Consider the following 14874-nt stretch of genomic DNA (forward strand, 5'->3'; position numbering starts at 1 on the left):
TGTTCTTATCCCCTTATCAAAAATTTATCGAGCTTAAGACTCTGCTTCTACCCTTCTTAAGAGGATGAGATTTCCAAAGTCTGAAACCTCAAAAAATTATGTTAAGTGGATGAAATTAGTTTTAAAACAATGATTTTAATCATTCTAAATTTTATAACAAGAGGACACATTCCTTCCATGCTATCAAAACCACTCAAGATTTTATATTTTAATCTAGTCACATCTTACTCTTCAAAATTCCAATGATACAACCCAAACCAATTCAATCGTTCCTCGAAGCAAATTATCCAACCCAAGATCCTGTAGAGTAAATTCTGACTTACTTCCAAAATAGCTACACTCATCCTTAAATAAAGAGACCAATACAGTATGAAACCCTTCAGATATGATCTCACCATGCCCTATATAACTGAAAAATTGAGGTGAGTAAGCCCAGTATTTTAATATTCATATAACTGATGAATTATTTCATAAGCACCAGTCATTATTGTATTGTTGGAAATCCAGCAGCCAATTCCCATAGAGCAAACTAAAACAAACAAGAACCAGAGAGTCTATTTTAGCTTGTTTAGTGAGGATAAATGTCAGGACACCAGCTGTAGGTCAGGCAGAGGCTTTATAAGGCATTGGTCAGACTGCACTTGGAGGATTGAAAGCATTTGGGCCACTTAGCTAAGAAAAATTTGGCATTGGAAAGGGTCCAGATGACATACTGGAGAATGCCGCAGGAATTAAAGGGCTAACGTATGGAGCATTTGATGGCTCTAGGCTCGTACTCACTGGAGTTTGGAATAATTGGGAGGGTGGTGTTGGTGGGGGGGTGGGGAGGAGGATCTCATTGAAACCTATCAAATATTAAAAGGTCTAGATAGAGTGGATATAAAGAAGATGTTTCCTTTGAATTCTTGGATCAGAGGGTACAGCTTCAGAACACAAGGACGTCCCTTTAGAACAGAGATGAGAAGGAATTTCTTTAGCCAGAGGGTTATGAATCTGTGGAATTCATCTGTAGAGGTCAAGTCATTGAGAATATTTATAGCGGAAGTTGAGAGGTTCGTAATTAGTTAGAGTTATAGGGAGAAGGCAGGAGAATGGGGTTGTGAGGGATAGTAAATCAGTCATAATGGAATGTGGAGTTGATTTGATGGGCCAAATGGCCTCATTTAGCTCTCCTATGTCATATGGACACCAAGGATTACCTCTTAATTTAAAGATTTCCAAGAGCCTGAGATTTCCTAATTAGTTATGGTATCTCTGAGATTCATGCACAAACTGCACAATCTCTGTACCTCTGTTTAGATATAGTTTAAAAAAAATAATTCCCACGATTTCATATTTTTCCCCTCATTTGCTCCAATTGCAGCCTACTTCATACTTTTTTGTCTATGTATCATCAGCAAATTTAGTAAACTACACAGAAAATTTACAAGGATGTTAATGGGACTTGAGGACCAGAGTTAAAGGAAAAGTTTAAATAGGCTAAGACTTTATTCTCCGGAGTACAGGAGAACGAGGAAAGATTTGAATCAGATATACAACATTATGAGCGGTACAGATATGGTAAAGGCAAGCAGGCTTTTTCCACTGAGGTTGGGTGAGATTAGAACCAGAGGTTTTTGGCTAAGAGTTAAAGGTGAAATATTTAAGGGAAGCCTGATGGGGAATTTCTTCACTCAGAGGGTAGTGCAAGTGTGAGGCAAGCTGTCAGCGGAAGTGGTGGATGCAGGATTGACTAGAACATTTAAGTGTGGATAGGGTACATGGATGGGAGAGGTATGTTGGGCTATGGTCAAGGTGCAGATCAAATGGGACCAGGCAGAATAACTGTTCAACACGAGTAAGTAGGCTGAAAGGCCTGTTTCTATACTGTAGGGCTCCAATACTTGATAATCATGCCTCTGGTGCTTTAATCCCAAGTCATATGTACAAAATGTATACAGCTGAGGGCCTAACGCCCACTCATTAAATTTTTCCATTCACAGAAAAAGACTCAATTTTGCTTGCCCTCAATTTCTTGTCAGGCAGCCAATCGTTTGTCCCACATTATTACAGAAATTAAAAGCTCATAATCTTTGACACAACACCTTTTCAAATGCCTTCTGGATATCTAATAGACAATCGAATAATTCTCCTTAATTACTAGGCCATAATACTTTTTTAAAAGAACTCCAACGGATAATGGGATACAAGCTAAGCTCAGTCAACCTTTCCTCAAGACAATAGTGACTTTCTTTCACAAAATCACATTATAATTATTAGTTCTCTGATACAACACTATTGAAAACTTCTCAAACATTTTTCCTGTGACAGTTGTTACTCCATCTGCCCTATATATTCTTGCTTTGATTTCCTCCGTTTTTGGAAATAGTAGAAATAATTTCTTTATTCAAGGTAGTGGGAACTTCCCTAAATCTCAGATCCCTGGTGATTCTATTCCACACACCCCCCCCCCCCACCACCAAGAGTTCCTCGCTCCCTTTCAATACTTGACCTTCAACTATTTTCTTGGATGTTACTTATTTTGTTGAATGAAGATTGACCAAAAATACCAGTTTAATTTAAAGACCAATTCTTTATTTTCTATTAGTAACCCCCTAGTTTATAAACAATCAATGCCTATTTTGTTAATTATTTTTCTTTAAGCACTTTTACCCAGCTGTGTTTCATACTTTAATTTCATCTTGCCTATTACTTTCCCTTGTGGCTTTTATATTCCATGCAAAATTCATATCTGCTGATCACACAAAAATAATAGTATGTGCCAGTTAACATGCCAAAATCTGTATCAAGGTTAAAGAACAATTGCACAGTTTGTAGAATAACTATATTTACATTAGCAGAGTCAAAAAGATCAAGCCCATCTACATAATATTTTGTTATATACATTTCATACTGACATCAAAAATAGTTTAAATAATTCAAGTTTATCTAATCACCTGTGAGATCTCTGTGGATGTCTCAGGATCCATTGTAGACATATCAACATAACACTTGCCTGGTCGAATCCCTTGCAGTACCCCACTCGGACCCAGAACCAACTGAAAGCACAAGTAACACTCAAAGTGATCAGATACCAGCTTCTTTCAATTACGATAAATTAAAGACCCTGTATTAAAATTTAATTAACATTCACAAAGACAAGAACTAGGAATAGTCATCAGCTTGTCCAGATAAGTCCGCCATTCAAGATAATTAGGACTGATCTGAATTTGACCTTTGCTACACTTCCCCACTTGTTTCATCTAGCTTTCAACTTCTACACAGATAAAATATGAATATATTCAAGGCTGAGATTGATAATGACTCTGCTTACACAACTCTGGGGAGAAAATTACAAAGATTCATAATCCCTGAAGAGAAAAAATTCTTCCTCAACTCTATCTTAAACTGGTGTCCACTTACTCTGAAACTGTGGTCCCCAATTCTAAGTTCATCCACAAAGCAGGGAGAAAACACTCATAAACCCATTAAAATCTTGTGCTTCCTCTCTGTAAACTAAGCAGTGCTTAAAATAATCTTCAAGATTTCAAATATCATAACCATTATTTGTCATTTGGTCCATCGGTTAAGAAACATTCAGTTTACTTACATCTTTAGCTGCTTTTGGATCAGAAATGCAAGAAAGTGTGATATCACAAGTTGAAACCACCTCTGCGGGTGTCCGTCCTAAACGTGCCCCTTCTTGGAGAAAAGGATCGCACTGTCACAAAATGGAAGAGGAATTTCATAAATGTTCCATTTTGCAGAGCAAATAACTCACACACATTTTATAAACAGCTCCTTGACACATTATATTCTGACAGAATTGTCAAATGACATGGCCTGATCAAATTTCAGCTTCAGCGTTGGTTGTAGCCAGCTTCTAGATCAAATGAACTTGCTACATTAGCAATAATACCTTAGTAGTAGCAGGGCAATCACTTGTGTTGAGTATGATGTTTTCCTAAGGGATTGTCGATTGCTGGATTATCAGGTAGTTGTAGATCTGGGCCCCACATATTCTGGTGCAGTGTGGACAAGAGTAGGTGGTGGCTGTGGTTAGTGGTTAGGTCTTTTGGTTGTTCAGTCTCTCCTTTTGTAACGACCGCTTGTTTTCTGCGGTACAGCGGAGAACTCACATAGTGCAGCTCTCTCTTGAACAGGATTTCCTCCAGGTGTATCTACTGAGTGCAACGCTTCTGAGTTTTTAGATGTAAGGTTGATTTTGATGATATGACCTATCCATCGGAAATGGTGTTGCTTTATCATGGTGGAAGTGCTATTCATGTGGTGCTCCAGTACACTGGTAATAGTGCGTCCTTTCTTCCAGCTGATCCTCTAAATCTTTCATAAGGTTCTTTGGCAGTATTGTTCCAGGATTTTCAGGTGTCTACTGAAGGCGGTCCATGATTCAGTTCCATACAGTAATATAGGAAGGACAAATGTACTATAGGAAGGACAAATGTACTATAGACCAGAAGTTTTGGTAATGTTGAATTTCTTCAGGCTGATTTTGATACCTTTGAAGCATTTCCTTTGCCCAACAGGGTCTCGCTGATCTTCCTTCAATTGTGAGTAAAGGATCTGTTTGGGGTGATGCGAGATAGACCTGCAGGTTGTGGTCTTCAAAGACTCTTTTCCTTAATCTTGCATAGGCTCCACCAGCATGAGTCAGGCCATGGCTGATCTCCAAGTTAACGTCTACTTTTGAGAACAGAATGCTCCCAAGGTAAGGAAAGTGGTCTACATTTTCAAGGGCAATATCGTCAACTTTTGTTGAGGCCTGGATAAATGGCCGGTTAGATGTTAGCTGACAGAGGACCTATGTCTTTTTTATATTCAAAACTAGACCTTGGCAAAGGCATTCAGGATGCAATGGAGGCCTTCTTCCATGTGTGTGCTGCGATGGAGTTGTCATCCGTATACTGAAGCTTCATGATAGAGGTAATGCTGACCTTGTTCTTGGCTTTGAACCAGTTTAGGTTGAAAAACATGCTGTCTGTTCTATCCATGATTGGAATTCCCAGTACCATGTTGGCCAATGAGGTGAAGGAAGGCAGCAATGAAGATGACAAGTAGGCTGGGTGCAATGATGCAGCCCTGTCTGACTCCTGTCTTGACAGTGAAGGGTTCTGATTCAGTGCCATCATGCATTAGCATCAATATTCTTAAGTATTTGTCAGGGGAGTGTCACGCAGGTGCGAAACTGCTAGAAAGTTCAGCAGTCTAATGAGCAAGGAGGCAATTAAAAGAGAGAGAGAGTACGGCGTGAGCTGAGACACGAGCTGGGAAGTCACCCTGGTAACAGCTCGGAGCAGTTAAGCTAACGGATGCTGGAATTTTGGATGGATTATAAAAAGTTGATCATTCGGTCTGATAACGGCAGAGGAGACATGACACGAGAGAACTGCGGAAACTACCCGAGAAACCACTGGTGGAGTTTAAGACCACCACGAGAGTGGAGGCGACGGACCGAGTAATTTCGACCCGTGATTACCAGTGCAGGTAAGAGCTTGCCTATGGGGGTCTGCTGGTGGTGAACCCGTGCTGTGGGTTAGTAGACCGTTCCCTAGCCAAGAACAAGGGTTGCCTTTGTTCAAGACATTTATCCTCCAATTGGCATGCTGTGAAGATCATGTCTGCAGTATGTCTAGGTGGGCAGAAATCACACTGTGATTCAGGGAGTACTTCTTCAGATAGCGGAAGGAGTCAGTTGATAAGGATATGTGCAAGCACTTTGTTGTTGACAGGAGTGAGTTGCTTCTGTTACCACAATCTACTTTTTCTCCCTTCTTGAATATGGTCACTATTAGAGCATCCCTGAGCTCCAAGGGCAGTTGGTACTTTTCCGAGACATTCAGGAACATACTAATATCTGCAAAAACATCCTTGGGTACAACTCCAGAAAACATCAGGATTAGTTTGATGATAACGATCTGGAGATAGAACAACTCATCTCAAGAAAAAGGCAGCCTTTTGTGCCTGGCAGAATGACATCAGCAGCAAAGCCGAAAGAGAAGATAACTCCAGAGCCAAGGCAAATGTCCAGTGCAGAGTGAAGGAGATAAAGAATTCTTGGTTGACTGAGAAAGCCCTGGAAATCCAAAGGCTGGCAGATTCTAGTAACACAAGAGGGTTCTTCAGCGCCACCAACGCAGAATATGCTCCAAGTTACTGTGGAGGAAACACTCTGCACTCAAAGTACAGGAAGAACTTGCTTAAAGATCAGAGGGATATCAACAATCACCAGAGAGAGCACTTTTAAGAACTTATTAACCGTAACAGCACTGAACCAGAGGTTACGAACCAAATCCTCCAGAGACATGTGAGAGATGACATGGGGTAACCTCCCAGTATAAAAGAACTCAAAGATGCCATCGGGAGCCTGAAAAGCACCAAAGCCACTGGTCCTCATGGGATCCCAGCAGAGATCCTCACGGAAGTTGGACAGTACTTCTGCACATACAACAATAGTATCACAGCTCAATGATCCTGCAGTTTTCATTTCAGTGAAGGATGTGCACATAATTTAGGATATCCCAAAATACATTATAACTGAGAAACTTGAAATGAAAAAGAATAGATCAGAGAGTAAAATAGAATTTCAAAAAAGGATAGTCCTAAAAGCCATGGGTTGTTTTTACAGACTTCCTTTGGAAAATGCACAACAAAATGAAATCACTTGAGATGGTAACTATACCTCTGCACTACTATAACGAAGGGTACCAGAAGTATGGAAGACTAATGAACGAGGTTGAGTGTAGCAAGGGAGTGGGAAGAGATATGGCTTTTGAAATCAATATTGTGGAACTTGTTTATATGTAGGAGCATCTTTAAGTAGTAACAGAGATGGCCTGTACTAATTTCACAGGTTTACACACTGCAAGTTCTCACAAACAATCATATACTGTTTTCAAGATATTTGTTCAACAAAAAAGGTCAGAGATCTTCTCTGTTGTTTCTGCATTAAGATTTTTTTTCCCCTGAAACTATGTACTTGAGACTCAAAAAACAGCATCTTTTGAGTGTCTGGCTGAATTATAAATCATGGTCTCTGGAGACAGAGCCATAACATTCTAAATTTTAGATGTAGGAGTGCTATTTAAAGGAGCAAGTTGACATCGCAATAACTAATCAAGTGAAGCAAAACATAATTTTCAAAAAGCCATACCTTTTCTCCTGTGCGATTCCATACAGTAACCATGTGCCCCATCTTTAAGAGATTTGCAACAATTCCACTTCCCATCAAGCCTAGACCAAGAAAACCTATCCTGAAAAATGCATAAAGAAAATCACTTACTCCTCAAATTTAAAATCCATCTAGGTTATATAGATCCTTGTTCTTAAAATCCAATGCTTGTATGTGGAAACATCAGAAAATAGAAACCCTTTCAACATTCAACAGATGATTTACCAATCATCTCAACATCATACTCTGGCTCTCTTCCCATATACCTTGATGCTTTTATACTTACCAATCTATTCTCTTATTAAATAAATTCAGGATACAACAAATCTGCTGGAAATACACTACAAAAGCAATTAACAGAGAGATTGCAACTTGTCAAATAGAATCCAAATTTTGGAAATATTCAGCAATTCAAGCAGCATCTCTAGAGAGGGAAATGGAGTTAACATTTCAAGTGGATGATTTTGAGGAGGAAAAATTCAAAATCAAACATGAATGAAGTTGTAATGAGCGAGGAGGGATTGAAAGACAAAAGGATATATTTAATACAGCAGTGACAGCAAATATTTACAACAAATGGTTGCACCAGTTATAAAAGCATATGAAGGGTTGATGGTCACAGCTGATCTATCTTAAGGAGATACAGATGAGACTGATAAACCAATGGATTGATTGCTACCTGGTTTCTTCCTTTGACAGAATAACAGAACAGTATTTATAACTTTCCAAATCCAAAATAGAATTCCTGAGATCAGAGAACTTTGCTAACTGTTGACTATAATTTTCCTCATACATTTCTTTCCAAATATTCTAGGATAGAAACTAACAAGTCACAAAAAGTGAGTAATAAATAGGTACAGGAGAAAGCTGTGCAGCCCATCAAGTTTTTTTGTATTACATATTTGCATATATTTAACGACTCATCATCCACAGCTCTGAGATAAAATAAATGCATGACAAAAATTCACACGTCAGAGCCTGGTGAATTGTCCCTGGCTCTGGACTCCACACACAGGTAACAATTTCTCAGAATTTATTAAGGCCCCTCAGATTCTCAAGTTTCAATGAAATTCTGTTCAACCCTAGAAATCATAGGTGAGAAATAATTGCTAACAATCTTCTCTTTTCTCTGCTAAGATTTTATTTACCATTACAAATATGGATGCCACTGGCAAGGCTGGCACTTACTGCCTAACCCAATTCTCCTTTAAGTGATTAGGCCTTTTCAGTGCAAACACAAATCAAAGTCAAAAGATCTGCAGACACTGGAAATTTTAAAATAGAATACAAGATGTCAGAAAAAGTCAGATCAGTCAGATGTGGAAAAATGAAAGATCTTTGACTTGTTTCTTTTTCCACAAGTGATTTCTGCTGATTTTGTCCAGCACTTTCTGTTCATGTGACAGCTAAACACTCAGGAGAACTTACAACAATATAAAAAGCCAAATTTCCATTCCTGAAGCTAAGTGGTGACCAGTGTTTTAAAATTTGGTATGCATTTGGCCGCATTAGAAAGGCTAGATTTAAAAAAAAGATTGGAGGTAAACTATCTGAGATGCCCATCTAGAACAGAAGGTTATGAAGTCAATTTTCTTGGCTCCTGATTGTAGTTCAGTAATTTAATCACCATGCTTAACATAGCATAATTGAACAGTCATAAAAGCTCGACCTCAGTGTTGGCCGAGATTTTACAAAAACTACCAGCATACAATATCAACATCCCAGAAAACTGACACCAGCTTTAAAGTTATCATGCACTTGGGATTAATAGTGTTATCCCAAAGTTGTTCTGCAATTTGGCATATCACAAGGTGTGTTGTTTGAAAATTTTCAAAGATCAAAAGTTCAATTTAAATTCATTATCGAAATGCGTATGTCACCATATACAACCCTGAGATGCATTTTCTTGCAAGCATTCACAATAGTACAAAGAAACACAATAGAATAAAAAACACCAAAAACTGACAAAAACTAAATCACTTGAACTACGATGTGATTACTTCACAAGTTATCAGAAATTTACAAGAAATGATTTTTTGAAAATAAGTAATCATTGCTAAGCAACTGATTCTTAAAATGTACATTATATAAAATATTTTGTTTAAGCAAATTTTTGACGATTCAGAATCTACTTGAATACCTGTTCCAAATGTTACAGCACTCAGGTTAACAAAAAGACTAATTATACTGTTCCTAGGTTTGTTAATGAGAATTTGCTCATTCCCTTCCATGACACTGGATAGCAAGAAGCATCTAAAAAGGATAGTTTCCAGAACAGAATAATACATAATAATTTTTTTAAATCACTGATTATAGATTGTGAGCAGCTAGGTCAGCAGAAAGTAGCAAAAATAGTGAAACAGAAATCTGTAAATTATTACAAAGAATAGGATGGTCAGACACAAGAAGAATGCAGTCCAGAGTATTACAGAACTTAGACAAAGGAAACATCACCACAGCAGTACTTTGGAGCGTCTACAGACACCCAATATAGAGTGACAAAGCAGGTAAGTGGGATAACTTCCCTCGATAAAATACAAAATATAAAATCAGAGAAATCCTACACAAAGTGTAGAACGTAGCAGTTACTGCCGCAGTTGGGGTAAACAGAAATGCAAGTGGAGTATTCTGCCTCTTGTGCCCATTCACATGATGAGATCATGATTGAGCTTTTAAATCAGCAACAATTTCCTGCAATAAACCTATAATACCTTGACTCCTGAATATTCAAACATCTAGTCATCTCTATCTTGACAATCACCAACGGAAGGTCTTAACTTTTTGGATAAGAAACTCCAAAAATTCCTAACTTTTGGATGCTAAAAACCTCATCTCATTAATAGTTGAGACTGTTTTGAGACTAAAATCTCTGACTCTGTCGCCATTTGCTAGAAGAAGCACTAACTTCAAATCTCCCTTTTAAGCCCCTTAAGAATTTAATTTTCATTTAGATCATTCCTCATTCTTTTAAACTCTTCCTAGTCAGCTAAATCTTTCATAGGACAAACATTCTGACCTAGGAATTAATCCAGCAGACCTGTGTACAAGAACATCCAAGTCCCTCTAAACTTCAACAGCTCTCAATCTTTTACTGGTTATAAATATATTCTACCTTTCTGTATTCTCGTAAAAATTACCTCATTTTTTTCCATATTATATTCAAACCGTTACATCTTTGCCCTTTCACTTGAACTATCTATATCCTCCTGAAGCTTCTTGGCATCCCCTCCTTGGTCTATATTGCCACCAAGCTTTATATTATATTTGATTTCATTATCCAAATCATTGATTGTGAATTGTAAACAGCTGGGGTCCCTGCAACAGTTGTAGAACCCAACTAATCTCAACTTCCCGAGCCAAAATGATTACATTAATTTAAAACATGAGGTTAAGATGTGACCCTTAAATTTTATTAATGATGACACCATCATTTGTATCTGGTTGAAGTCAACATGACATACACAAGTTAATCTCAATTATGATAAAACTGGAAAGTAGAATGGTAGATTGAAAGGACCGTCAGATTAGTGGCGGGAAAGCTCAGCACATTAAGCAATAAAAGCAGGTGTTATCAAAGACCCAAGTCCATTGCTTCTACATAACCAAGGAGAAAGTATAGTAGAGGAGGATTTAAAAAACTCTACTGTACAACTGTCTGGACCAGTCTTTACCTGAATTCGAGGAAAATAGCATTTCTTAATTCTTCTACTGTAATAGATACACCTAGTTTTAAACGTTCATTGGGTGATAATTTTAGAATATTCAATTTCTTTAAAAATTCGTGCATTATAGTGGAGTCATCAGGAAATTCTGATTGGTATAGAGAGGTATAAAATTCTTGAAAGGATTTGTTTATCTCATCATGATCAACAGTCAGAGTACCATCTTTTTTACAAATCTTAACAATGTGGCGTTTAACCGAAGCCTATTTCAGTTGATTAGCCAGTAGTTTCCCAATTTTATCACCATGTATATAGAATTGACTCCTAGTTTTAATTAATTAATTTTCAATCGAAGATGATAGTAATAGACTATGTTCCATTTTAAGTTCGACTCTCTTTATAAAGCTCCTGATTAGGAGCAATAGAATATTTCTTGTCAATTTCTTTGATCTTGTCAACCAGTATTTCATTATTAGTTCACTTTTTCAGTGCAGCAGAATATGAAATAATTTGTCCACGAATATATGCTTTAAGTATCCCATAGTACCCCGCGGGAAATTCCTTCTGTAAAATTCATTGTGAAGAAAAAAATTAATCTGTTCCTCAATAAAATTAACAAGTCCAAGTTCTGAAGCAAAATGGAACTAAATCACCATTGTCTCGTACTAGAAGATGTATCCATTAACTTAATATAGTTCCAATGGCGCATGATCGGAGACATAAATGGAGTCATATTTGCAGTCAATAACAAGTGGAATTAATTGAGAGTCAATAAGAAAGTAATCAATTCTAGAATAATGATGATATACATGTGAAAAGAATGAAAACTCTTTATCGTTGGAGTGTAAGAATCTCCAAATTTCTGAAATTCCAGAGTCAACCATAAAAGAGTTAACATTACTTCATTCAACATTACTTTCTCCTTGGTTATGTAGAACCCTTAGGGATGCAGTATCTATAGGTAAATTACCACAATCTTTTTATCGAGCTTCTATTTCCCTAATTCTTTAAAAAAGGATCCTATTGAATGTGCATCTTATAGGCCTATATCTTTGTTGCATGTGGATTCTAAAATTTTTTCTAAAATATTGGCAACAAGACTGGAGAATGTATTGCCTCAAATTATTTCTGTCGATCAGACTGGATTTATTAAAAATAGTTACTCCTTCTTTAATATTAGGAGATTAATGAATATTGTTTATACTTCTTCACCTAGAACTCCAGAATGCGTCATCTCATTGGACACTGAGAAAGCGTTTGATAAGAGTCGAATGGACATATTTGTTTAATACGCTTGAGAAATTTAATTTTAGTCCGATATTTATATCTTGGATTAAATTGATATACCTTACTCCTTCAGCTTCGGTATTTACCAATAATCAAGGATCTCCCGTTTTTTCAATTATTATTTGATATTGCCCTGGAACCGTTAGCTATTGCTATTCGTGACTCTCCTAATATATTTGGTATTACCTGTGGGAATGAGATACATAAATTATCACTATATGCAGATGATTTACTATTATATACTTCTAACCCTGAGAAATCCATTCCGGCAGTATTATCTTTGCTTGCTCAGTTTAGTAGTTTTTCTGGTTACAAATTGAATCTTGGTAAGAGTGAACTTTTTCCATTAAATATGCAGGTTCCTTCATTTATAGATGTTCACCATTCAAATTGATTACTATTTTACTTATTTGGGGGTTAAAATTGCTAAGAGACATAAGGACTTATTCAAGCTCAATTTTTTACCGTTAATTAGTCAGGTTAAACAATTGCTTACTACATGGTCCCCATTGTCTCTATCACTGATTGGCCGAATCAATGCTATTAAAATGATTATTCTACCTAAATTTTTATATCTATTTCAAGCAGTACCAGTTTTTATTCCGAAATCTTTTTTTGTACTATTGATTCTAAAATTTCCTCCTATATATGGCAGAATAAGAATCCCAGGTTAAATAAAAAATATTTACAGAAGTCCAAGAAAGATGGTGGTTTAGCATTGCCAAATTTAAGATTCTATTACTGGGCAATTAATATTCGATATTTAATATTTTGGACACAAGATTGGGATATAATTTCAAGTACACAATGGGTAAACCTTGAAGGATACTCTGTACAAGGGTTTTCATTGGTTTCAATTTTAGGAACTTCACTTCCCTATGTATTTTCTAAATTGAATAAACAAATGGTTAATCCAATAATTAAACATACATTACGAATATGGTTCCAATTTCGTAAATTTTTTGGTTTGAACAAATTTATATTATCAAGCCCTATTATATCTAATTTTTTTCCAACCCTCAGTTATGGATCAAGCCTTTTTGATATGGAAAATGAAGGGTAAAACATGATTCCGTGATTTATTTCTGAATAACTGTTTCATGTCTTTTGAACAGTTATCTAATAAATATAACTTGCCCAGATCCCATTTTTTTTTAGATATTTACAAATAAGAAACTTTTTAAATACCACGCTGCCTACTTTTCCGATTTCACACTCTGCTGATATCACGGACAAAATTTTAGGTTTAAATCCTTATCAGAAGGGATTAATAGCAACTATTTATGATATAATTATGAAAATACAGCCAGGTATATCTGATAAAATTAAAAATGAATGGGAAAGGGAACTTCAACTTCGCCTACCTATAGAGAAATGAGAAAAAAGTTTTTCAATTAGTTAGCTCTTCCTCTATATGTGCTAAACATACGCTGATACAATTTAAGGTAGTACATAGGGCCCACGTGTCTAAAGATAAACTAGCTTGTTTTTACTCGCATATAAGTCCTATTTGTGACAGATGTCACTCTGAGGTAGCTTCTTTGACTCATGTGTTCTGGTCCTGCCCTCTTTTGGAAAAATTTTGGAAAGATATTTCTAATATTATTTCAACAGTTTTGCGTTTTGATTTACAACCCCATCCTATTACGGCAATTTTTGGTTTGCCAATAACGGAACATAGATCTTTATCCTCTTCAGCCTGTTGGATGATCGCATTTGTTACACTAATGGCCAGAAGATCCATTTTATTGAATTGGAAAGAGACCAACGCCCCCCCCCCCACTACATTTTAATGGTTTTCCCAAACCATATCACGTTTAAATTTAGAAAAATCAGAAGTGTCATTTTTGATCCTTTGGTTACATTTGAAGAGACTTGGAAGCCATTTATTCAACATTTTCATATGATGTAGTTTGACCTTTCCCGAATCCTTTTTATTAACTTAGAATATATGAATAGAGGAGCGGAGTTGACGACATTAATGAACGTATTCGATCTAATATATTGGTTCAGCCCTGTTTTGTTCTGTTTGCTTTTTTTGGGGTTTAGCCATTAGTTCTATTTTTTTTTAGTTTTTTTTGTTTTTTGGGGTTTTTCTTTGCAATATCTTTTGCTTTTTATTTTTTCTTCATGATTAACTATATCAAGAGTTTGGAAATCTATTACACTTGTACTATTTGTAGTCTTTTTTGTACATGTTTAATAACAATAAGGTAATTCCAATCTCTTTGTATCACTATTGTTATTATGTTTATGAACTCGAAAATTGATAAAAATAAAAAAAGTTTATTGCTGATTCTGTACATAAATGGTTATATCATTGGATGCTGACTACTGATCTAATAATATCAATATGCACTCATGTTCTGTGAAGTGAATCCAAGTGTCAAGACAAATCATGCCTTCAATTTGTTATGTAAATCAGAACACTTTTTCTTCAGATTCAGAATCAGGTTTATTATCACTGGCATGTGACGTGAAATTTGTTAACTTAGCAGCAGCAGCTCAATGCAATACATAATCTAGCAGAGAGAAAAAAAATATTAATAAATAAAAAAAATAATAGTAATAAGTAAACAAGTAAATCGATTATGCATATTGAATAGATTAAAAAATGTGCAAAAACAGAAATACTGTATATTTTAAAAAGTGATGTAGTGTCCAAAGATTTATATCTTCAACTTTATCATATACCAGAATACAAACTAACACAAGTACTAGAATATTTTCACAGAAACAAACTTTCAGTGATTATAT

General features: G+C 36.1%; 1 protein-coding gene across 2 annotated transcripts in view; it reads right to left on the reverse strand.

Moving 5' to 3' along the window:
* Positions 1-14874, reverse strand: part of glyr1 (glyoxylate reductase 1 homolog (Arabidopsis)) — a 62209-nt gene that overhangs the window by 8130 nt on the left and 39205 nt on the right. For both annotated transcript variants that reach the window (XM_063059181.1, XM_063059180.1), the window contains 3 exons: positions 7151-7250; positions 3590-3700; positions 2937-3038 (listed from right to left, as the gene is read on the reverse strand). In XM_063059181.1, coding sequence (XP_062915251.1) covers positions 2937-3038; positions 3590-3700; positions 7151-7250 — 313 coding nt within the window. The remainder of the gene's footprint in view (positions 1-2936; positions 3039-3589; positions 3701-7150; positions 7251-14874) is intronic.

The sequence above is a fragment of the Mobula hypostoma genome, chromosome 9 (assembly GCF_963921235.1).
Source record: "Mobula hypostoma chromosome 9, sMobHyp1.1, whole genome shotgun sequence".
Classification (NCBI taxonomy): Eukaryota; Metazoa; Chordata; class Chondrichthyes; order Myliobatiformes; family Myliobatidae; genus Mobula; species Mobula hypostoma.